This window comes from Danio rerio, chromosome 16 (assembly GCF_052040795.2).
Source record: "Danio rerio strain M-AB ecotype USA chromosome 16, GRCz13ab, whole genome shotgun sequence".
In the NCBI taxonomy this organism is placed as follows: Eukaryota; Metazoa; Chordata; class Actinopteri; order Cypriniformes; family Danionidae; genus Danio; species Danio rerio.
This window is the reverse complement of record NC_141036.1, coordinates 17,510,507-17,536,116: the sequence shown is the minus strand read 5'-3', so window position 1 is coordinate 17,536,116 and position 25,610 is coordinate 17,510,507. Positions and strand designations below refer to the sequence as shown.

At 33.0% G+C, this 25,610-nt stretch overlaps 3 protein-coding genes and 1 long non-coding RNA gene across 11 annotated transcripts in view; 2 read left to right on the top strand and 2 right to left on the bottom strand.

Moving 5' to 3' along the window:
• iffo1b (intermediate filament family orphan 1b) overlaps positions 1 to 7,345 on the top strand; it is a 47,639-nt gene extending 40,294 nt beyond the window's left edge. For 2 of the 4 annotated variants that reach the window (XM_087286825.1, XM_087286824.1), the window contains exon 9: positions 1,005 to 6,023. In XM_087286825.1, the coding sequence (XP_087142951.1) occupies positions 1,005 to 1,089 (85 nt within the window). In that variant the 3' untranslated portion in view covers positions 1,090 to 6,023. Of the gene's footprint in view, positions 1 to 1,004; positions 6,024 to 7,187 lie in introns of those variants that run through there. The other 2 variants (XM_087286826.1, XM_087286827.1) reach the window with 2 other exon arrangements.
• si:dkey-260g12.1 lies at positions 7,228 to 21,019 on the top strand. 2 transcript variants are annotated; one of them, XM_087286831.1, is made up of 9 exons: positions 7,228 to 7,345; positions 7,647 to 7,715; positions 7,894 to 7,957; positions 12,881 to 12,985; positions 13,094 to 13,192; positions 15,291 to 15,410; positions 15,497 to 15,525; positions 15,597 to 15,750; positions 19,949 to 21,019. In XM_087286831.1, the coding sequence occupies exons 2-9, from the start codon at positions 7,647 to 7,649 to the stop codon at positions 20,182 to 20,184; spliced, it is 876 nt and encodes a 291-aa protein (XP_087142957.1). In that variant the 5' UTR covers positions 7,228 to 7,345; the 3' UTR covers positions 20,185 to 21,019. The 2 variants fall into 2 exon arrangements, with proteins under 2 accessions (XP_087142957.1, XP_087142956.1); XM_087286830.1 differs by having other exon boundaries at positions 13,094 to 13,321.
• Positions 15,884 to 20,357, bottom strand: LOC147833314 (uncharacterized). The gene is made up of 2 exons (XR_015511196.1): positions 19,910 to 20,357; positions 15,884 to 17,767 (listed from the first exon to the last, which is right to left on the bottom strand). It is a non-coding gene; the product is annotated as an uncharacterized LOC147833314 (long non-coding RNA).
• A 453-nt stretch (positions 21,020 to 21,472) lies between the features above and the next one.
• LOC141378197 (uncharacterized) overlaps positions 21,473 to 25,610 on the bottom strand; it is a 30,214-nt gene continuing 26,076 nt past the window's right edge. For all 4 annotated transcript variants that reach the window (XM_087286834.1, XM_087286833.1, XM_087286835.1 and 1 more), the window contains one exon: positions 21,473 to 22,168. In XM_087286834.1, the coding sequence (XP_087142960.1) occupies positions 22,053 to 22,168 (116 nt within the window). In that variant the 3' untranslated portion in view covers positions 21,473 to 22,052. The remainder of the gene's footprint in view (positions 22,169 to 25,610) is intronic.

Below are 25,610 nucleotides of genomic sequence, written 5' to 3'. Positions count from 1 at the left end.
GTGACATCAGGTCACCAAAATTCAAGTCTAGCCAGTCTCTAAGGACTACGTTATTTTGATGTCCAATAACAAGGTCAAATGACGTTGATATTTGGTTGATTTTAGGTTGTGTTGGAAAGTGACCACAATTCAGTGTCGAGCCAACATCTTAAACCCACGTCATATTGACTTCAAATACTGAAATTTATTCATCAGGTATGGCAACCAAAATCCAACATCTGATAGACGTCATAGTTGTAACGTCTACACAACATAAAACTGTAACATTATTAAATGTTGATATTTGGTTGATTTTAGTTTGAATGTTGGACACTGACATCAGCCTGACATTGAGTTCTGATGTCAACCTAATTTTAATTTTCAAACAAAACGCAACATCCATATGATTTTGCGGTATGATGTCAATCTAACGTCATGTTGACGTCTTGTGCCTGCTGGGTGGTTAAGGCCATCATACAGTAAACATCTGTCATTTTCTCATCAGTGACATGCATCTAAACAGTCTCTGGGTCAATACGTGTAAAGATTTTGGGCATATTGGACACTTTTAATGTGTCCAAACTGTTTGCTGCGATTATAAATAACCCCTGTCTTGAGGTAGTTCATTATGATGCGATTTACTCATTTACATTTTAAAAATATACTCAAGGGAAAGTAAAAGTACACATTTTTTGAACTACTTAGTAAATTACAAGTCCTTACAGTAATTTTAAGTATTTGTAATTTGTTACTTTACACCACTGCAAATATGATGATATATACTCCACTCACACAGTCTGCTTGTTACAAATATACAGTTTATGATTGTTTATCTGTTGCTAAGCAACTGATTTATTTTAGGACCATTTTATTTCACGCTCCTTACCTCTGGGTTTCAGGACATATTTTTTATCATGGTTAAAGCTGGCCTGAAGATTAAAAAAAGACATTACCTATATTATTTTTTCCCAAAGAAGAAACGAGTATATTTGGGTTGATTTCTTTTTCCTTCTGCCACCTTACAGTAAATCCACTTCTCCTATACCTGGAGGGGGTATAGATACAAACGGAGAAACTGAGAGAGATAAAATGGAGGAAGGTGGAAGATAATGACGACAACTGATCCGACGATGGTGTTTGAAAGAAGAAAAAGTGTCTCTCATCTCTTCATGGCTTCATTTAACCTGGACTGGCTCTTCTTGTTGTGTTTCCGCATGTTTGTCCAGTCACTCTAGAGGGGGTAAATGGAATTACATTGTAAAAAAAAAAAAAAAAAAACATGTTCTGTGACATTTTCCCTTCTGGTACGCCTTTACACCTTTCATGATTTTAAAGATGAGAGTCCTCTCTTAAGTTTGTTTGCTATTATGTGACTTTAGCAAGCCTATCCGCCAGTGAGTATCAATCATGTTTTCCGATCTCATCTCTGAACGTCTGAGTCATCATATTTTCAGCAGCGAACACAATCCCTTTTGATTTCGTATGTCTGGCAGAGAATCACTGACAGTGTTTTACAAAGTTTCCATTTCCTAGAGAATTTGAGGGGACATTTGCTCTCGAATCATTGCTGCATGTACCGTTACGTGCTGCTGTAACCCGTGGGCCAGTAGGTGTGTTGTGCTTCCTGTCTGAGCTGTTGTAAACACAAGGCTGTCATGCTAGTTAAGGGTTAAGGTAACTGTAGCCTGCACGTTCCCTATCTTTGAGCTCATGTTTGCATGAAATGTGTGACATTTCATGCTAACGGTATTGTGCTGATGCCAGGCTGCTTCGAAGTTTCGGCTATACGCTGTTAGAATTGTGAACTCTTTGAGTTCCTCTTTGCGGGTGGAAAACATGAGTGATAGGTGAGGTCAGATGAGTGAGATTTGAGGATGTTATGGCTCGGAGTACATGTCAGAGCATTACGCATGTCAACCGCTGTGTTATTTCCTTTTCACTTTTCCTCTCCTTTTAGTCCCAAAGATATGTTATATTCAGCCTTTTTCTCTGCTGGTGCAGATAGGCTTCAGAATAAGAATTTCATAAACATGCTGTACATGTAACGCTGCTATAGAAATGAGAGCTGCTTCAGTCCATAAAAATATGTAGTGTTTTAAGGGTGTTTTTATTTTGAATAGTAAAGTCCCACTTTTGCCATTATTCTCATTTGTATCCATAGCTAAATCCTTACTGGTGCCTGATGTAAAGGTCTGTTGATTTGCAGTTGTATTGGGAGCACACTGCCTATGTTCTGTCAAGAACGAGTTATTTTCATGATCATGGTTTCCTTGTTCTTTTGGAGTTTTAGGCGCATCCTATGTTGTTAGAGGTCTAATAACAATGACTTTAGAGATGGGCTAAAGAAATATAGGGTAAGAGGTGTTTGACACTACATTTTAACAGCAGGGTGTAATAGAAGCCCATCTCAGAGTTGGCTTTTTTAAAATAATTGTTTAAAGTTTATTTTGCACAGTTTTTCTTTTTTCACATAATTGCAAGGTTATATCTCGCAATTGTTTGTTACTTAAAATATAACTTGTAATGGTGACTACGGTATATCAAATTTGTCATCATTTGCTGTTATTCTGACGGTATCGTACAATTGATTTAAAATCTCAAATATGCATCTTTGCTTTGTGTAGTTACATTTTATATTTCACAATTGCAACTTTTTTCTCATCATTTAATTTTTCTCACAATTGTGACAATGATTAACATAATTGTGACAAAACATCACATCATGATTCCATATTTTTTATTGGTGTTTTTTTAAACTCTGAGATGTAAATGGAGAATAAATGTGCACATCAACTTTTTATAAGCATGCCTCAGATTAAGATTTTTCCAGTATAATGAACCCACATAGTATGATATTACCCTGCAGGCACAGGACATCAACATGACGTCATATTGATGTTGTACCCCAATGTTGTGGGAACGTTGGATTTTCTCTTGAAATTAAAATCGCGTTGACGTCAGAACCCAACGTCAGTGTACAACGTTCAACTTTCAAATCAGCCTAAAATCACCCAAATATCATCTTCTAATCATGTTACACCTTGACATTGTATGGACATAATCACTATGACATTTATCAGACATTACATTTTGACCACTTTCCAACACAACCCTGCCTCACTGAAGCTAAGCAGGGCTGAGCCTGGTCAGTACCTGGATGGAAGACTACATGGGAAAACTAGGTTGCTATTGGAAGTGGTGTTAGTGAGGCTAACAGGGGGAGCTCAACCTGTGGTCTGTGGGAGCCCTAAAGCCCCAGTAAAAAGTAAACGGGACACCAAACTGTCAGTGGGTGCTGTCTTCCGTATGAGACATTAAACCAAGGTCCTGACTTCTTGTGGTCATTAAAAATCCCATGGCACTTCTCTTAAAAGAGTAGGGGTGTAAGCCCGGTGTCCTGGCCAAATTATCTCCATTGGCCCTTACGATCATAGCCTCTCATTCATTCACTTCCCCTATAGCTGGTGTCTGGTGAGTGCACTGGTGCCATTGCCTGTGGGTGCTGTTGCATTATCCTAGTGAATGCTCCACACTGGTGATGGTGTAGAGAGACCCCTTCATGATTATGAAGCACTTTGAATGTATGGCCATCCACGATAAATGTGCTATGTAAATACATTATTATTATAATACATTATTGGACTTCAAAATAACGTAATCTTAATAGCGTAACCTTAGATGGTGGCTGTCATGACCCAGATCTAACCTAATAATAATGTCTTATGATGTTGTGTGCCTGCTGGGTAATAAACTAAAGGTTTAATCGATTGAAGAATGAACTCATGGATCTCTATATTTTCAGAAGTAGGTCTAACGAATGGCTTAATGAGCATATTTTCTTTCCAGGCAATCTACAAAAGTAAGATACTGGTTGGTTAGATGTGCTGCAGAATGATCTTTCAGTTTCTTGAGCAGTATATCATGTAAATTAATGCGCAATCTGATTCCTGATAAAAGTTCTCAAGAGCCTCACATGATTTGTAATAATCAGTCTAATTCTAATCAAACACCCACAGGGACTAATACAGTAGTTTGAAAAGAAACTGACAAACCGACTTCTTGTTGGCTTTGTTGGTCATTCATATCTGTAGTCATAGCTAGTCTAAGTGTAAACCACAGCTTGCATTCAAGAATAGAGACTTTAGCAGAGATATTTTCCAGTGCCAAATAAAACATTCAGGAAAGCGTCTACACACGAAATGAAAACTGCTTTTAAAAACATGGTGCTGTTCATCCAGCATGTACATTTCCGCTGCAGTAAAAACAAAGAGTGAACGTTTTAGTAAACACATGATAGTACATATCACTTTCTATGATGAGCCAGAGCAGAATTGAATCATTTGAACAATATGTTATGAGACATCCTCAGGTTATTTTTTCTTTTTATCTTGTTCTATTTTTGCATAACGTCTGATGAACAACATTGTGTGTCTGCCTTAGGTTTTCCCCTCTGACCACTGTGAAGTTCTGTCGGGGATTTGCAGATTTGTTCGATTTTGCTGAAGTTATGCTCTATGGGTATATAGAAACAGCCTTATGATATTAAATAATATTTTTTGTTTGATAAAAGTGCAGAAAAATCAAAGGATTTTGATGATTGATTCATTAATATGTCAAATATGGTTTTGTTTGTTTTTTTTTGTGACTGATTTCTGCTGCCAATAAGATGTGCTGTACACAACTGAGCCATAGTTCATTCACAGTAACTCATTTAATTCCTTTTTTATTGTTCTGCATCACTGAGCTGAACTACGTGTGTAAGATTACAGTATGTATGCATGCATTTATGTATGGAGCGAACACTCCAGGTTTCTGCAATGAGTAAGAGGTTATTTTACAGCAATTTACTTGTTGTTTGTTGCTATTTGACCTAGAACTATGTTTAGAATCAATAATCACAAATCTATTCTTGTATAAAAATTGCAAGAGAGTCAGACAAATCTGTCACGGTAACAGAATACATTTTTTCTTAAAACGTTTGGATACTACAGATTTACAGTATACTGTAGCTACAAACAACTAGTAAATTCCACAAAAAGATCTTCACCGACCTAATAACAAAAAGTGCTTATAGAAAGAATGCTTATTTGCAATAAATGTATGAATGCAATGATATTGTAACCTAGAAGACACGAAGGGAGAGTTGTGTATGCTAAAACGCTGGCTATGCAAGCAAGTCCTGAACCTTGACAAGAAAATTACAACATATACATTTGAAAGAGTCTAAATGAATGTCTGAATAACATTCATAACTTTCCTGTGCCATTCAGTAACATCTCGCAGGAATGTTTATCAACATGTCAAACTGTGGAAACTGATGTATGCTTATATTTAATGATCTCCAAGGATTCACTTTAAATTGATACATGTGCAAAGTGATTGAGTGTCAGATGTTATGTTAAAAGTGTTTTCTTCCTAGACTTACTTGAGTATCTTAGGGGAAGGAATAAGACCTGGATTGCAGCAGTGGCACATGAGTATATTGATTTAAAGAGTAACACACTGTAAAACCCAACAGGCCACTTTATCAAATAAAATGAGTTAATTCAAAATTGACTGAAAGTTAATTCTACTGATTTGAAAAGAGTTTTAAACTCAGTGTTGAGTTCATTAAATACCCTCTTACTTCAACTTAAATAAAGTAATATAGATTAATTTTTTTAACTCAAATGGTTTGTAGCAATCGGTTTCCTCAAACGGTTTGAGTTGCCTTAACTTACTGGGTTTCACAGTACTCAGTTGGTTTGAGTTCTCTTTATATACTGGGTTTTACTGTGCTCAGATTGCTTCGTTTACTCAAATGGATTAAGTTCACAGTACTCATTAGGATTTGTTTTTGAACTGAAATGGTTTGTTGCGATTGGTTTCCTCAAATGGTTTGAGTTATCTTAACATTTTGGGTTTTACAGTGCAGGACTATATGTATATATATATAAATATGTATGTAATGCAAAGCAGAAAAGAAATCGCTTGCTTTCACTTCAAGTGTATTGAAAGACTGGTGCTTAAAAAAAAGATTTCAGAATAAAGGTTACTGCTGATCACACTGCGAGGAGTGGAGTTTTTGTGTCATAGTCTGTGTTTTTCTTTCTATAGGTCATTCTTTCCTCAAAGTTTTTTTTCTGTCTGTCTTTTACGCACTTAATTGTTTAATGAAATAATGCTGTAGAAAAAGTCACAAGAATTGATATAAAGATAATTAAAAATATTAAAGTTCTAGATATTTATAGATGTTTTGAAGTCTTTTTGACCATCTTTTTTTATCAGAAGGTTAAACTAAAATGTTTACTATGAATAAAACAAGATTTTTTTTATTTTATTTTACATTTTGAGTGCTCAGCATATATAACTATATCCTTATAAGTCCTTATAAATCTATATTTTTTAAATTCATTATTTTAATAGGACGCTATACAGGTACAATATTTTATTTGTGCGTATACATTAGATCAGTCAGCACTGAAGCCAAAAACTAGTACACCTATATGTTATAGAAAAATATTAAATACAAATTTTAAAAAGAGGAAAAATTGAGAGAAGCAAAAAAAATGAAAAAGTTAATTATTGGTAGGTTGTAATTTTTAATTTTTTGCAATATTTTGTCTAAATTTTTAAACATGTTTGATGACTAAAATATTATTTTAATCAATATATTTGTTTGATAAACCTGTTTCATTTTAATGCACCAAAATACATTGTTTATATTCACTGGGAAATGGACAATAATATTAATTTTCAAAAATTATGCTGAGCACTGTATGTATGGGGAGAACACTCCAGGTTTCTACAATGAGTAAGTGGGTATTTCACAAAAATGTACTAGTTGTTTGTTGCTATATGACCTAAAAATATGTTCAGAATCAATAATCACAAATCTATTCTTGTATGAAAATTGCAAGAGAGTCAGACAAATCTCCTAGAAATATGTTCAAAATCAATAATCAATTGCAATAAAGAGAATTTCAATTGTACACAGACAAATTGCTCATTGCTCATTTTAAATAGAAGAAGTGTATTTTATTTGCAGCTTCACACAAACATGAGTTCATCTATGTATATTTTTATGAAACATTTCAAAACTGCTCCAATTAGACTCACAGTTTGCATCTTCTTAGCCTTATTCAAACCAGTAATAATGACACATCAATTATTATTATAGAATGTAAAGCTATAATCTCTCTCTCTCTCTCTCTCTCTCTCTCCAAAAGCAGGTGAAGGGCAGCATAAGAAAGAGAGGGAGGAGAATGACAGTAAGACATCAGGTGAGGAAACAATGATATGAGATGAGCAGTAAAGAACACAGCCTGGCAGAAGACACTGAAATTGAGTTTGAAAGCGGAGATTTTGGATTTGAACTACTGTTAAGGTACAGATGCTTTTTCATTGAGATTGCAGTTCTTTTGTTTCACTTACTGCATTATTCTAAATATGCTTGTTGTAAGATGCTGACTAATTTGAATTATACGATGAACTAAAATAAGTAGAAGTCAACCAAGTCTTTGTTTGAGAGACACAAATATACTTATCCCAAGTTCCTCTGATGCAAAATGCTATGTTTATTTGAAAAAAAAAAAAAGCTATCTTTTCCTTATTTAAAAGTTAGATTCTTTTCTAGAGTAGGCCTACGTGATGCTGTTCGAATGAATGTATGATTTTATTATTTACAGATGCGTATGACTGTGTTATCTGTAGCCTTGGTGATGCTGACAGGTCATCTGATATATGGCCTCCCTATGGTAAATTTGTATGCTCCGATAACATCCACTGTATGTGTTATATTGTGTTAACTTCATGTAACTTGAAATTGTGTTGTAAAAAGCTCTTTCTTTTCAAATTAATCACTTCAAAAATTAATTGTGTCCATATTAGAGGCTTTAGCTTATGATTTTCTTGTGTGTTTCCATTTGTTTTTAGCATAACGGAAAGGTGAGAAACGGCAGAGAAGCATCAAACAATTGCAGCGATAGTTGTCCAGCAGGTGAGAAAGCATGTTGAGCTGGTACTTTTTTATTAGAATCATATGTGGTATCACATTCTTCGAATTATTTCCTTGTTTTTGCAGTGTGCGTGAGTGTACTTTTCTGTCACAACACTTCCCAGTATTACGTATGTGGTCTGGTCAGGAAATTGGCTAAGAAATCGATAGTTATTTGTTAAGTTTGTCTTTATCGTTCGCTCTTTTTTTTTCTTTCTCCCTCTCTTTATTTTCTCTCATGATGGGAAATGGTTTGCTCTGACACAGAAGAGTAAACCACTTCCTTCATTAAAATGCTACTGCCGGTTTGAGCTTCTCTGCAACGTCCTGTTTTTGATGCTATTTCTCGTCTCTCTTCTTAAGAGACCTCAGTCAGCAAGTATGACTTTGTGCACAGAAGTGTGTGTGTGTGCGCACATATATGTGAGTGCATCTGTCTGCTGAGCACCCACATCCGTTTTTTAGAGATTCAGCATGTGCCCTTTAAGCGGAATTCTGTGCACAGTCAAATACAAATTCAGTTATATGCACCTTGTGTTGTGGATCAATTTGTCAGCAAAAGTGTGTGCATGCAAGTCAAATTAAGACAAATGAAAGATAAAATTATATTACAGCTATTATATTTCATTCAATTATGTTTTGAAAACCTTTTTTGTGCACCTTAGAAATTTTTCATTCGCTTTGTGATGAAAATAATAAAGTGGTAGAGCCTATTTTAAAAAGACAAGCAATTCAAATATGCAAGCAAATGTTTTTCTCCTGTCCACCTTAATGTTGAATATAAGCAAGCCATTTTCTGTTAATGTGGAAAACATATTCATTGGTCGACTGCTAAACAACTAGATATTGTAGTAAACTAAAAATATCTGCACTACAATTACACGTGTGTTAAAAATAGTGGCAGTCGTTCACACAAGATGTGTTTTTCCAACCAGCTGAATACAATGTGGAATGGAACAGAATGTTGTGGTTCAAAGTTGAACCTGTGAAATTTAGAAAATCAAGAGCTGCCCACTTTTATAGCTACGCTCGTTATACAGCATATACAGTTGAAGTTGAATTTTAGCCCCCGTTAAATTTTTTAAAGAAAAATTCTTATTTCTTTATTCATATTTCCCAAGTTATGTTTTGAAGCAAGGAAATTTTCACAGTATGTCTGATAATGTTTTTTTCTTCTGGAGAAAGTCTTATTCGTTTTATTTCGGCTTAAATAAAAGCAGTTTTAAATTTTTTAATCGTCATTTTAAGGACTAAATTATTTGACCCTTTAAGCTCATTTGTTTTTAGATAGTCTAGAGAACAAACCAAGGCTTTACTTGCCTAATAACCCTAACCTGCCTAGTTAACCTAATTAACCTAGTTAAACCTTTAAATGACTCTTTAAGCTGTATAGAAGTGTCTTGAAAAATATCTAGTAAAATATTATTTACTGTCATCATGCCAAAGACAAAATAAATCAGTTATTAGAAATGAGTTATTAAAACTATCATGTTTAGAAATATGCCAAATAAATCTTTTCTCCGTTAAACAGAAATTGGGGCAAAAAATAAACAGGGGGTCTAATAATTCAGAGTGCTAATAATTCAACTATATTGACTATACACACACACACACACACACACACACACATATATATATATATATATATATATATATATATATATATATATATATATATATATATATATATATATATATATATATATATATATATATATATATATATATATAAAATATTATATTAAATATATATATATATATAATATTATATTAAATATATATGTATATATTAAATAATATAATTATTATTAATAAATTATATAATTATTATTAATAAATGTATGTATGTAAATGTATTTTTTTTGTACAATTTATTTACAGTTTTATAGCAATCCCACAAACTTTATAAATGACTCTTTATTAATATTGTAAAAAAAATATGGAGTAATATAATATCATTGATTTGAAATAGTTGGTTGTATCTACAGTGTACAAATGATATTTTTTAAAGTGATATTTAAAGTATATTTAAAGTAAATTATTATTTTTTTATTTTATTTGTTAGTGTTTTTCTATTTGGATGCGTTTTCTTAAAGTCACCATGACATTTGCTCTGAGTTTTATATTTATACAGGGCTGCCAACTTTTGATCTTAGCTTGGAGTGAGAATGTATTCCCCGCCCATATGCCCTCAAGCCCCGCCTCCCCATTTATTTATAATATGGAAAAACTGTAAACATATAAGTTTGATAAATACTTTAAAAATATAATTATTATAAATAAGACTATTATTATTATTATTATTATTATTATTATTATTATTATTAGTGTTATTATTATTATTATTATTATTATTATTATTAATATTGTTGTTGTTGTTGTTATATAATACAATTATTCTATTCTAAGTAAACAAAAAAAATCTATTCTTAACGTAACTGGAAAGCAATGTAGTGAAACTCAAGTGATATGCCAAGATCATTTAGGAAAAATTCCATATATTGTTTAATATTTTGCTCTGTAATAGAGACCAAGTCAAAGGACAATGAATGAATGAATACTATTTTCATGAGAATGAAATTTAAATGTGCATCTATTAACTTAAATTGATTAAAAAAGTACTAAAAAATATTTCATGGGGATGATTTTTCTATGTGTGAAAATGAATGTGTGGTGTGAGAGCGTGAGAATACTGTCAGTTGTGTGACTCATTACATGGAATGCATGAGAGTTGGCAGCCCTGTTTATATAGTAGTACTTTTTTTCATTATTTTGTAAACAATAATTTTGTTCTCATAACCTTTTATCAGATACCATAGTCTTCTTGACCCCATCAAAATGCCTTTTTTAAGCTATCAGAGCACGTCTCCTTTCTGCTTTTGCCCATCAATCTTCCTTCATTTTGTTAGCAACACCATCAACACCATCTCTAAATTGAATGTACATATGATATGAAAAAAGAACAATCTTACTTTCGTTTCATGCCAACTTTGTTTTAAACAGCATTATATATAGTTTTAAACACGTTTAACTACTGAAAATGAGTGCTTTTGAGCTCTCTCGGCCACCATAGCAAAACCTTAAATGCATTTGTGCTTATATTAGACCAGGGGTGCTCAACACTGCTTCTGAGGATCTATACCTTCCTGCAAAGTTCAACTCCAATCCTGATCAAACACACATGAACCAATTAATTATGACCTAACAGACAGGTGTCTTTGCTATCGGTTGCAACTGAAATCTGCAGGAACAGACCTGTAGCCAGGGGGTGGTTAGAGTGGTTTAACTGACCCATTGACAAAGTGCAGAATTTGCCCCCATATGAGCTGATTTGTCCCATTTTTGACAGTATGCCATCATAAATTGTTAACATACCCGTTAGAAGAAGGCTTTAGGACACATTTAGTTTTTAATTATTTAATTTTACAATTTCTGACTATGGAAATGAGCTGGCCATTTTGTTATTTACCTATTCTAAAAGACCTATTTTTTAATATGTTTTAGATGGTTTTTAATAAGTTTTAACAGATTCCTAATTGTTTTTGTTAATAATGCATGATAATAAATTTGTATTTTAAAAATAAGTCATTCTTCATACTTTGTTCACATTTTTTATTTAAAATTCTGATCTCATAATATTGTTTATCAAACTGTAATAACATGCAGTATTTTGTAAAAAATTTTGCCCTCATAATCAAATACCATAAACTTCCCAACCCCATCAAAACAAGTTTTTTTCAGCCATCAGTGCACGTCTCCTTTCTGCTTTTGTCCAGTCGCTGAACTTCCTTCATTTTGTTAGCAACACCATCTTCTATTTTTCTCATTTCAGGACCTTTTAATTGGATGTACATATGATATGAAAAAAATGACAATCTTAACTTTCATTTCATGCCAATTTTACCTTATAAACTTTAACTTTATCACATACAGTTTTAAACACGTTTGACTAGTTTAAACTGAAAATTAGGGCTTTTGAGCTCTCTTGGCCTCCATATAAAAACCTGTAATGCATCTGTGCTTATATTAGACCAGGGGTGCTCAACCCTCAAGCCTGTAGCCAGCCTGGTGCAAGAGGTGATTTTTAATTTTTTTAAAAGTTATACACCTTATTTTGTATTTAATTATGAGATTTAAATACTGCAGTGACATTTTAAGTGTTTTTTTTTTTTGTTTTGTTTTTGTTTTGTTTTTTTTCACTGGAGTAGCTTGTTGGACGGTCATCATAACCACACAATAATAATGCAGAGCATCACAATTTTTGTTCCATGGATTCATAGATAAACAAGAATCACCAAAATATCTTTCAAATCAGTTTTAATATTGTCCGCTTTTGGTGCTTTTTACTGGTCATTGTTTGTTTCAAAAGTAGGCCTAATGTCCAAGATTTAAAATAAAAATTACTAGTAAAATGTTTTCTCTATTTAAAAACAATGCAGTTGCGAAAGATGACTTCACTTATGTCAGATTGTGTTTTCTTATACCGCTGGATGATGGACTGGATGATGGAAAAATAATTGTTTGCAATGAACAAAACTGAACATCACACTGAAGTGACAGCCATCAGAGGATCTGTTTGATCGTAAAGCCATTTTTTATGGGTTATTTTTGATTGCATAGCAGTCAAAATAGGACAAATGAACTCATGTATGGGGCAAATTCTGGTCCTTTGTCAGTAAAGGGTGGGTCTTCCGAATTTAATTACTGTAAATTGTAGACCAGGAGCAGATTCTTGTTCTATGATATGAAATAAATCAAACTTATGCTGATTTTGAAAAGCACTTTTGGAAATGTCTGATGAAAGGCCATTTTATTAGGAAACACTGACACCTGATAAATCTCAAATAACTAATGTGTATTTAAAAACTTAAATGGCTATTCTTGTGAGTTTTAAATAAGCTGACCTTTACCTTTTTTTTTTCTCAGGATTTTACAAAGATGATTGTAAATGTCATCAGTGCGACCATGATTTCTTCAATAATAGGGAGAATGAAGACAGTTGCACCCGCTGCTTTCAGGGATGCACACATGGTAGGTAGCTCATTTCACTTAATTATTCTTTAACAATATGAAGTAAGAATAGAAAGAGGAAGTCTGAAAAAAGGCACTAAATTTTGAAATTGTGTGTGTGTGTGTCAGAATTCAAAATGGAGAAGGTCAAGGAGTGCACAACCACGTCAGATGTAGAGTGTCGCTGTCAACATGGATATACATGTGCCTCAAAAGACCAATACACAGGCCAGTGTGAAAGCTGTGTTCCCAACATCACCCCAGACCCCACACCATTACCCCAGTCCTACACCTCCACTGACATAAGTTCCAAGGTCCCTTCATCCACAACCAAAGACAGTACTAACAGTCCAATGGGTGAGCATAGCTGTTTTCTCACAGTAACGTAGGTGTGTGCACTATTATTTTCATTAGCATTTTGAATTTCTCCCCCTGTAAGAAAGGTACAGTACATTCTTATTTAATTATTTATTTATTTGTTTTTTTTTTATTCTAAAAAACACAATGTATGGGTAAAATGTGAAGAAAACCATATGTATTGTTATTATTTTTATTCCTTTTTTAAATAAAGTCGTTAAAGATTAGGTTTGCCATATTCTTCCTAAATTTGGGTTAAGACAACCCGGCAGCAGTGTTTGCTCCTTAAAGTGGATTAAGGGTCTGCCACTAGGGGGAGCAGGAGGTGGTGTTGAATACTAATCGAGTGCAGCAGGCATGGTGTTAACGCCACTCTGGTTCCAATCAATTTTTTAAAAAAAGCCAATAGTTTTCCATTGAGTTTTGGATTACTGTGGAAAGTAAGCTCTGTCTTACACCAAGAACATGTTCCTGGATGAACTTTAGAGAAGGTTATGAAAGTGAAATACAGAAGTAAAAAGCAGAAGTTGGGTTGAGAAGTTAGCTGACTACACCAAAGTCACGTTGCTTTACCACTACAAGCTTCTGAAAGTTCTTTCAGTTTTATTTTGGAAATACCTATTGCTTGATTAAGTCAAGATGCATTGCACTCTTTGTGTGTGACAGACAGACAGACAGACAGACAGACAGACAGACAGACAGACAGACAGACAGACAGACAGACAGACAGACAGACAGACAGACAGACAGACAGACAGACAGACAGACAGACAGACAGATAGATAGATAGATAGATAGATAGATAGATAGATAGATAGATAGATAGATAGATAGATAGATAGATAGATAGATAGATAGATAGATAGATAGATAGATAGACAGACAGATGCCATATGTGCAAATGTAATTAGTAAACAAATTGACATTTTATGTTGATATATATTTAATGCAATTCAATTATTAAGATTATTATTAATTAATTAAGATATTAACTATATTAAGATTAAGACACTTTTATCTTCAGGTTTTTAATTTTTTTAAATAAAACGTTTAAAATGTACATCCTTTGATATCCTTTAACAGTAACACGTTCTGTTTAGCAACTTGTAAACAGCCTTGCCTTTTTCACAACACATTGAAGCCAAAAAAAAACCTGTTTACTTTGGTTGTGCTTGTGTTAACCACAGACATTTAATTAAAAACCTGATGACATACAGATAGATCCGGAAGTAAAAGAAAAAAAAAAGTTGTAAGGCTCCTGCAGCATTGGGGTTAGATTAATTTTGCATTCTCTTTTATGAATGTAGTTGAAATCAGAATTATAAAATAACCCTCTGAATTATTAGCCCCTCTGTTTATTTTTCCCTAATTTCTGTTTAACGGAGAGAAGATTTTCTAAACATAAAACTTTTAACAACTCATCTCTAATAACAATGATGACAGTAAATAATATTTTACTAGATATTTCTAAGGCACTTCTCTAAAGCTTAAAATAATATTTAAATGCTTAACTTAATTAGGTTTAGGCAGGTTAGGGTAATTAGGCAAATTTTATGTATTTTTACAAGTTTTACAAGTTTTGTATAACCATGGTTTGTTCTGTAGACTATCTAGAAAAGATAAGGCTTAAACTGGGTAATAATTTTGACCTTAAAATTGTTAAAAAAAAACAAAAACTGCTTTTATTCTAGCAAAAATTAAACAAATAATACTTTCTCCAGAAGAAAATGTCTATGAAAATGTCATAAAAATATTATCAGACATACTGTGAAAATCTCCTTGCTCTGTTAAAAATCATTTGGAAAATATTTTTAAAAGAAAATATTTTTTTTAAAGGGACGCTAATAATTCTGACTTCAACTGTATATATCCATGGACACTTGTTTTGTCTATATTTAGGTTTTAGACTCTTTCAGTTCAGCACAAAGATTTCATTTCCTTAACTCATTTCCTTGTATTTTTTTCACAGATTACAAAGATTACTTGTTATGGACTTTATTTGGACTCATTTCCTCAATTCTATCCATCATCATCCTCACGCTGATCCTCCGGTTCTGCAGTAAGAAAGAGAAGGAATGTTTAAAGCACAGTGAGTAACAGCCACACATAATTACAAACGCATTTCTTTTTGGAGATACTATTATCTTACCTCTCAATGTTTCATCTCTTCCTCAGTTGTCAGGCAGTGCTCATTGGGAGCAGATGTAAGTAAGAGGTAATGTTGTTTATTTCTAACCTTTTTGTTTGAAATATCTAACTTACAGTCCTTCTTCAGGTGGACAGTGAGGTCACGCCTCCCAGCCAACCAGATGAGCAACCTCATACCCATGAAATGTTGTCAGATGTCTGCTCACCAACCAATCACAACACAGACCCTTTTCATCAGCCAGTGAGCCAAGAGCAAGCTGTTCCTCCAGCTGGTAATTTAGGTATTACAAGGAGTTTCCTTTTTTAATTTTCTTCTGCTATTAAACAATCAAAGACACAATGTTCTTTTTTCAGATCTATTCATCTTATTTAAAAAAAAAAAGCTTTGAAAACACCCATCTTACTAGCATGAAGTGGGTACATAAAAACATTTATTAACAAAACTGCTTCACTGTGTATAATATTAGGAAAATATTTGATTTTTGATGGAAAACCATGTAGTCAAAGCAAAACATCCCACACAAATAAATAAATCTGACAATAGTATACATTGCAGAATCTCATGACTGAAAGACAAGGTAGTAATAGTTAAATAGCCTGATTTATAATCCACACACCTACAATACTGAAAAAAGTGATATCTGCAAAATTGTTGCAAACAATTTGTGTTGAATTAAAACAAGATAAATTTAGTAATGTTCAACTTATTTTTTTTCGTTTAAATGCAACCACTTAACTTAAATAAAATGAGTAAATCTTGGGAATCATTTTTAAACCATCTTTTCAGTGTATGAAAACTCTCGATTTGTAGTTGTTAAAGTTTTACTGGTGACTTACAAATTTAAAATGTGTCATTTAGAGCATTTAAAAAATAAGTAAATAAATAAATGACAAACAAGGGTGGCATGTTTTCAGACGTGTATAATAATTTTTAGACTTTTGTGTGTGTAAGTTAAAAAATCTAATTTTAAGTACTTTGTAACATGAGTAGCAGTGCGATGTGAATGTATATCGACACTGGTGAGAGGCGTAGACCGCAGACCGAGTGCCTTGGTGTCCCACCAGTGACGATATATAGCCATTTCGCACTGCTACGAGTGTGATATTGCATTTATACAACGGTTTGAAGGCATAATCTTGTAAAAATCTTGTATAAAAAAGAAAATGAAACATGGAGAGTCTAAAAATCCTTTTGTATGAGGATTTACTTTTTTCCGTCATTTATTCACATCTGCAACTGACGTCAGCACAGAAGAAACCGTTACTAATTCTCAAGTGTCACATTAGAGCTAGTATTTGAATGATTCTCTAGTGTTATATCTAAAGTGATGACAAAACAGTTGATTTTGCTCACATTTTAGGATTATAAGGCCGAACTGCATGAAATGCCATCAGTTTTGAGACATTTCCAGTATTTCTCTGTTGTTATTAGAACATAACAATAATGAACCCCGAAAAAGTCAAAGCAAAATAAACACTATCAGATTGCTGTTGTGCTTGCGAAAAGGAAAAAGGCATGTGGGCATTTCTTCTTTCTTTTTACTAAACTATTCTGCAAAAAGGGGCAATCAACCTGTGGTCTGCGTGAGTCCTAACACCTCAGTATGGTGAAGGGGTCTCTATACTGCTCAGTGAGCACCATTTTTCAGATGACTCTCTGTGGTCGGTAAAAATCCTAGAATGTCCTTCAAAAAAAGAGTAGGGGTTTAACCCTGGCATTCTGGCCAAATTTGTCCAATGGCCTTTGTCCATGATGGCGTCCTGACCATTTCCATATCATAATTGGCTTCATCACCTCTCCAACAATCAGCTGGTTTGTGGTGTGTGGTCTGGTGCAATATGGCTGCTGTCGTGTCATCCAGGTGGATGCTCCACACTGGTGGTGGATGAGTAGATTCACACAATGAGCACTTTGATTGTCTAGAAAAGCGCTATATAAATGTAAATAATAATAATAATAATAATAATAATAATAATAATAATAGGTGAGGCAGTGGCGCAGTAGGTAGTGCTGTCGCCTCACAGCAATAAGGTCTCTGGTTCGAACCTCGGCTCAGTTGGTGTTTTTTGTGGATGTTCTCTCTGCCTTCTGTGGGTTTCCTCCGGGTGCTCTGGTTTCCCCCACAGTCCAAAGACGTGGTGCAGGTGAATTGTGTAGGCTAAATTGTCCGTAGTGTATGAGTGTGTGTGGATGTTTCCCAGAGATGGGTTGCAGCTGGAAGGGCATCCGCTGCGTAAAAACTTGCTGGATAAGTTGTTGATTCATTCCGCTGTGGCGACCCCGGATGAATAAAGGGACTAAGCCGACAAGAAAATGAATGAATGAATAATAATAATAATTATTATGATTATGAATATGACATGAATATGATTATTATTATTATGCTCTTATTAACTATTCTGCGGTAATGAAAACAGGAGACTCATTAGAAACAAACAGATGGCCAACCAAAAAGTAACTCAGGGTTATAAAAACAGTGGCTGAAATACAATACATACATTCCTGATATGTGAGTCCCATCTCACACTCAATACACCACAATTACTATGGTATAAATACAGCACTACAACATACAAAAGAGAGAGATCGACTTAAAATGTCACTTACCAGTTTAGTAATGATTTGATTAACTGTAGTTAGAAATTATGTGTAGTTTTTCTCCTTTAAGGGCTTATTATGTGGTCTCTGTCACCATCTTGTGGATAGACAATGCCAGCCATTTTTGCTCTGCTCAGTACAGACTGATAAATAAATATTTAAAATAGGCATTGTCCTTAAATAAACTGCATAGTTGCAATCTAAAAAACTACATTCTAGCCTTAAAAAGGCCTCAAAAGTACATTATTTTGTCCAACAGCTGCAATATTTGTCAAACTGTAGTGAGTTTATTGATGTGCTCTCACTGTATGTGGGTGGAGTAATACAGAAGTGTGAGGAGGCTGTACGAGTTCTGATATTGCATGGCTATCAGCCAATCAGATTCAAGAACCAGACAGAATTGTTGTATATATTTATACTGTAAAATTTTTATGTTTAAAAAAAAAAAGTATAAATATTTGTTTACATTTTATACAAAAACATAAAATAACGGCAGTTTAAATCACAGAAATTTACCAGAAAATTACATTTACGGAAATTTCTGTTATTTAATGTTTGTTATTCTATGGTAAATTCTTGTAAATTAACGGCTGTTATTTTATGTTTTTATATATATATATATATATATATATATATATATATATATATATATATATATATATATATATATATATATATATATATATTAGGGATGTAACAATATTGTAAAGCCGTCATACCGCAATAGTAATTTTTTTCAATATTACCGTAGGAGGATGACTCAATAAAACTATATTTCTGAGAAAAGTTTGCTTAGGCGAATGAAGGGAACGGGATGTAGCAGGAACTACAATTCCCATCAGCCTAGTCGTGGCCATCATCCTTTGGTGTCTGTTGTCGCTACAGATCCAGTAATGCAGAAATAGAGTGTGTTGCTAGTAGCGTGGAAGAAAAAGAGCTGGAAATGATCAAACCTAAAGCGGGTTTTAAATTGGATGCGTGGAAGTATTTCAGTTTCTTTCTAAAAATATATGAAAAAGGAGAAAAGGTGACAGACAAAGAAAAAAACAGTATGCAGGCACTGCCAGACTGTGGTAAAATATAAGTCGGGGAATACGACTAAAAACAGTCATGGGGACTGCAGAACACAGCACTCTTGTTAGATTGATGCAGACATTGACTTGTACCGCAAAGAGACCTCTATCTCACTCTTGGCTTGTCCTCTCAAGTGGTGGAAAGACAATAAACAACGTTACCCACTGCTGTCAACCTTGGCTAAATCATATATCTCTGTCCCAGAAACCTCAGTCCCAAATGAGAGTGTTTTTTATTTCTGTTGCAGGGGACATGGCCAGAGATCCCAGCTTTTATCAGATTATAGTTATGTGATAATTTTCCGTAAAAAACCCATCTCTATCTAAGTGAGTGAGTGATTAAATGTTGAATGTACTGAGTTTTCAACAATACTAAATTGAAACTTTATTTTTTTATATGGTTTAATAGTTTTTTGTTATTAAAATTGAAAAATTGAAGTTCCTGTTTTGAAACTTTTTAATTTGTATGTCATTAATATGTTGAAACCTTTTCATTTGTATGTCATTAATATGTTCGGTGCTAAGGTAAATAAACACTTTTGGCACTTTTTTCGAGTCTTTTCATTAGTTTTGTTTTTCCTGTAAATTATTCAATAAATATCGTACCGTGCCATTCATACCGAGGTATTATCGCTAATAGATATATATATATATAGTCGTACCATACAATATTCTATATATATATAGTCGTACCATATATGTATTTATTATTTGCATAGATAATCCTTCTCTTTGACATAGAACATGTAAATGAGAAAAAAAACTTACCGATGTAAAATAAAATGTTTTTTTTTTTTCCCCATATAGGTCCTCTTCACATCTACGGCCCCCAGACAGTCTTTGTTAGCTTGCTCAATCATTTTGCAGGAGAGCAAAAAGCACACGAACAGGGCGAATCTCTAAACAGCAGTAGCATGTCCTACCCTCAGTCTCCCCCCGTCCATCTCTCAGAAGAAGAAAGAAGCGGAGAGGACGATTTCATCTTCTTTCCATCTCAGGAGCAAGGAAAAGAGTGCCACATTTCCAAAGAAGAGGTGCTATGAGGAATCACAGGAGACTTCCCGTTTCTGTTCTTTTTCCGTACTGTTCTGCTGCTGTGAGCTTTGTTCTACCTGCTGCCTCATGAGTGTTCAGTATTAAAACTCTAAGCTTGGCAGGGGATTTCATTGAGAGCAACAGAGAAAGATCTGGCCATCTGACTAGTAGTATGGATGACAAAATTGATGCGCAAGAGCTTGACAGTTTATGCTAGCTTTGAAATATCAGTTTGTACTGTCTGTTTATCTATGCTGAAGTTTGTTTGAAGAGTCGAGTGCACAGGCTTTCAGGTCTTAGGTTGGATAAGTCTCAGGAAGAAAAGAAAAAGTGGAATCTTTTTTTCTTTTTGCTTGTTTTAAGTGTTTGAAGGCAATAAGCAGCTCTAAGACACTCAAAAATTCTCATATATGATAAAATATTTATTTTAGTTGAAGCATCATGCTTGATTTCTAAAGAGACTTAATATGTTTTTAATTATGAAGCTGGTTGTGTCTTGACAGTTATGATTTTTATTTATTTATATCTGTTAAACATTGGATTACAATTGTGCGAAACAGTTTTTTATGCTTGCACAAGTCCATGGCTGATGTTGTCATTGTACTTCCTCTTTTCTTAAATTATGTGGCAGATATGATTGATCATCAAAAAAAAAAAAAAGGAAAAATCCCTGACATTTTGATGGTGGTCTGAAAATGTCAACATTGTTTCTTCTTTCAGAACTCAATAATCATGGCGCACACAGTTTATCTTGTGTTATGTTTGTATTTGCTGTAACACATTTTTATAACCGTTATTAAATGTAAAGTGCAATATGATGAATAAAGTTTTATTTTTGGTATAGTTCATTTGCATGATTATAGACTGCAATACAAGTTATTTACATGAAATATTTCTTCGAAGTGACATGGAAGTGACGTTTGACATTTTTTTTAAAGAATATTTTGCTGATTCTTTTATTAAAAAATAAAATAAATATTAATAATAATTGTTATTATTTTTTATTATTTTAAAGTTATTTAAACATTGAAAAAATACAAACATTACAGAATGATATCTAAGTATATAGCTAAAATAAACATGAAAAAAATTACCCATTATTCGCATGCTTCCACCAAATGTTGATTCTTTTATAAAAATAATAATAATATGATAATAATAATTATTATTATTTTAAAGTGATTTAAACATTAAAAAAATGCAAATGTTACAGAATCATAAATTTAAAATAAACATGAAATATACATTTGAAATCAAAATTATTTGCCCTCTTGTGAATTTTTTCTTTTTTTTTTTCAAATATTTCCCAAATGACATTAAAAAGAGCAAACACATTATCACAGTATTTTCTATAATGTAATTTCCTATAATATTTGTTTCTTCTCAAGAAATTCTTATTTGTTTTATTTTGGTTTGAAAAAAAGTGATTTTTTTTTTTTTACTTTTTAAGGTCAATATTATTAGCCCTCTAAAGTAATATTTTTGTTAGAGTGTCTACAAAGCAAACCATTGGGCTAATAATTCAGAGAGGTTAACAATTCTTCAAATGTACATTTGAATGAAAAATCTTGATCTTAAAAAAGTCCAGGGGCACATTGTGCGCAAACACCCCAGTTATAAATACAAACAAGTGCACAGAAAAGAAAACACATTTGTTATAAGAAAATGAGCTGTATGTGAAAAGTTGTGTTTGTCTTTATGTGAAGTGGGAGCACAAATCTCTCTCCGTCTCAGCATTTCTCAGGATGGACCGTCATTCTGTTCTCTCGTAACAATCTGGATGATCCACCTCAGTGCAGAGTAAATGGCAGCAGCAGGTTTGTACTAGAGTAAATACTCAATACTCAGACGCACCAGTGGTCTTCTTTCTCCTCTCTCAGACATCCTCCAGTTTCTCGGTCTTCCCACACATCTCCTGCACTGGCATTGGGACCTTTTCTTCCTCTGTGCACTGACTGGATAAAGAGTTGCTCTTCGTATAGTACCAGAAACCTGACGACACAGTGGGATACTCATTATTAAAAGCTGTGATGCTTACATGCATTATTGAATTCTGTTATGCGGTATGTATTTAATATATGAAGCCGTGGAAGTCACAGAGTTTTTTTTTTTCATCACCATGTTACAGCTAACCACAGAGGTATTTTTTTAACGTGTTTTTTTTTTTTTTTGCTATATCTCCAGGTTTTCTTAAATGGTTTTGATACATCAATATGATTTTGATAGAATTATTTGTAAGTACTATTGTTTTGCAATCTTTATATTATATAATAATGACGTTTCTGTGTGGAGTTTGCATGTTCTCCCTGCATTCGCATGGGTTTCCTCCTGGTGCTCCGGTTTCCCCCACAGTCCAAAGACATGCGGTACTGGTGAATTGGGTAAGCTATATTGTCCGTAGTGTGTGTGTGTGTGTGTGTGTGTGTGTGTGTGTGTGTGTGTGTGTGTGTGTGTGTGTGTGTGTGTGTGTGTGTGTGTGTCTGTGTGTGTGTGTGTCTGTGTGTGTGGATATTTCCCAAAGATGGGTTGCGGCTGAAAGGGCATCCGCTGCGTAAAAATGTGCTGGATAAGTTGGCGGTTCATTCTGCTGTGGTGACCCCGCATTAATAAAGGAACTAGCCAAAAAGAATATTAATATATTAATGAATATTATATTATATTATATTATATTATATTATATTATATTATATTATATTATATTATATTATATTATATTATATTATATTATATTATATTATATTACACTGTAAACATTTGACCTTAAATTCACAATAAATTACTGGTTAATAATTGCATTACTTTGACAGTAAAAATTAAGTAGTTTATAGTAATTTACTGTGATTTGGTGACATTAAATCGCTGTAAAAAATATAGCCATATAGTGTAACTTCACAGTAGATGGTAAAGTCTATTGTTGGGTTCTCACAGTATTGTCTTTTAGAATAACTATATTTTACTGTGAAGCAGGTGTTCTTCGGCTACTCATTCTGACACTAACCCTGACTTTGAAATTATTTTGGGTGTTAAACAGTGTTTCGTTTCATGAATTAATTACTTTTGTTCAAGTTTATTAGGTTGTTGGCCTTATAAAAGTAAATAAAGGTGCAGTGCACCCATTTTTAATTTTAATTTACTATGACATTTGTTTCGTTACAAAACAGATTTTTTTTTTTTTTAAATTCAAGAAGATTTTCTTTTTTTGAAGATGGAAACAAATTGTTTTTGGGGCTGCAATAACATTCTGTTATGTCTTAACATCTAAAAAGTACTAATACTAGCATAAACTTTAATTTGTATTAATTTTGAATGATATAAAAAGAGTTTGAATTCCTATAACTAACATGCAAAAGATATAGTCTTTTTTTACAGTAATTTACTGTAATCATGCAACTCGCCCTAATTTTAATAACATAATTATGAATACAACACATTACTGTAAATTTTTACAGTTAAATCCTGTAAAGTGATACTAATGTAATTTACTGTGAAAAAGTACAGTAACATGTTGTGAAAAACATGGACATTTTTACAGTGTATATTATATTATTCATTCATTTTATTTTCGGCTTATTCCCTTTTTTAATCTGGGGTGGCCACAGCGTAATGAAGCACATGAGCACGTTTTACGCAGCGGATGCTCATCCAGCCACAACCCAACACTGGGAAATATATTATATTATATTATATTATATTATATTATATTATATTATATTATATTATATTATATTATATTATATTATATTATATTATAATGTCCATAGACTCCAAAACCAGTTATAATGATAAAAATTTGGAAATTGTGTGAATATTAGGAAAATTACCTTAAAGGTTGTCAAAAATAAGTTCTTGGCAACGCATTTTACTAATCAAAATTAAAGTTTTGGTATGTTTGTTTTCAATTCACTAAAACACATAAACTTTGACTAAAATGTGTGTAATTTCCAGTGCATTTCTGAAAGATGTGTGGTGAACACATCGACTGAACATTTAATCAAAACAACAGAGAAAGTTACTGTAGTCATGCCACTCTGCATAGTGGTTGAGGTATAAAAGCTACCAATGGATTTTTACACTTGTGTTGTGTGTGTGGTTTAGACGTGCTCATTTGCTACATGATTAAAATATAACTTTCTTTCAGTTCTGTTTGTTGCAAACCTGTGTTATCAAAGACAGGCTACATCAATAAAGTGAATTTACAAAAGTATTTAATGGAAGTGTTTTGTTTTTTGTTGGTACCTGAGTTGTGATAAATTTGTTTTATTATTGTTTCTTAAATAAAATAAAAATTTACATATTTTTTTAAATCACATTTTTTTATTCCATTTTTTAAAATTACAATTAGTCAACAACTGATAGAAATACCACCTCTAGCTTAGTTCCTACCCTGCAGTGTTTGTATAGCTTACAGCAACACATTTACTTACGAAAGTTTCACTTAGGGGAGGGGAAACATGGATGTGTCAACTGTTAAGCCAATCCCACATCAACTATTGGCAGTTCTTGGCCATTTTCTGTGCTCTTTAAAAACTCCTGTAAACAGCCGAATCACTGAAACTTCAAAAGCAATTTTTAGGGCCTTTAACTGCCGAAAAGGCTTTTCATTCAGTGAATACCAGTGCAAACACAAGGTTTTATGGTCCAGAATCACATATTTAATTTAATTTAATTTAATTTAATTTAATTTAATTTAATTTAATTTAATTTAATTTAATTTAATTTAATTTAATTTAATTTAATTTAATTTAATTTAATTTTCAGCTTAGTCCCATTATTAATCTGGGGTCGCCACAGCGAAATGAATCGGCAACTTTTCCACCATATGTTTTACACAGCGGATGCCCTTCCAGCTGCAACCCATCTCTGGGAAATCCAAACACACTCATTCACCCACCCCATGGACAATGTAGCTTACCCATCTCACGTATAGTGCGTGTCTTTGGACTGTGGAGGTAGTGTAGTTTTAGAAACGCTATGATAAGTATTATTTTTATGATGAATTGTTATATTATTTATATTATATTACATTTACCACCATCTTAAGAATGATGGAAAATTCTTTCATTTCATTTTCCATTGCTTTAGTCTCTTAGGCTTAGTTTTTATTATTATTATTATTATTTTATTATTATTATTATTATTACTATTATTATTAGTAGTAGTATTAGTATTATTAAAAATGTATCGAATAACAGGAATAACCTAATCACATTTTAGACCACCAGATACAGCGCTCAGCATATATAAGTACACCCCTCACAAATCTTTTAAATTCAGTTTTTTAATAGAAAGCCATTCAATATCATATTTGTGCATATACGTTAGATTAGTCTCTACTGAAGCCAAATCTGGAGCTTATCTAACAAAATAACTTAAAATAACGGCCCAAAAACTAGTACAACCAAATTAATGTTGTAGAAAAATATAAAGTGCAAAT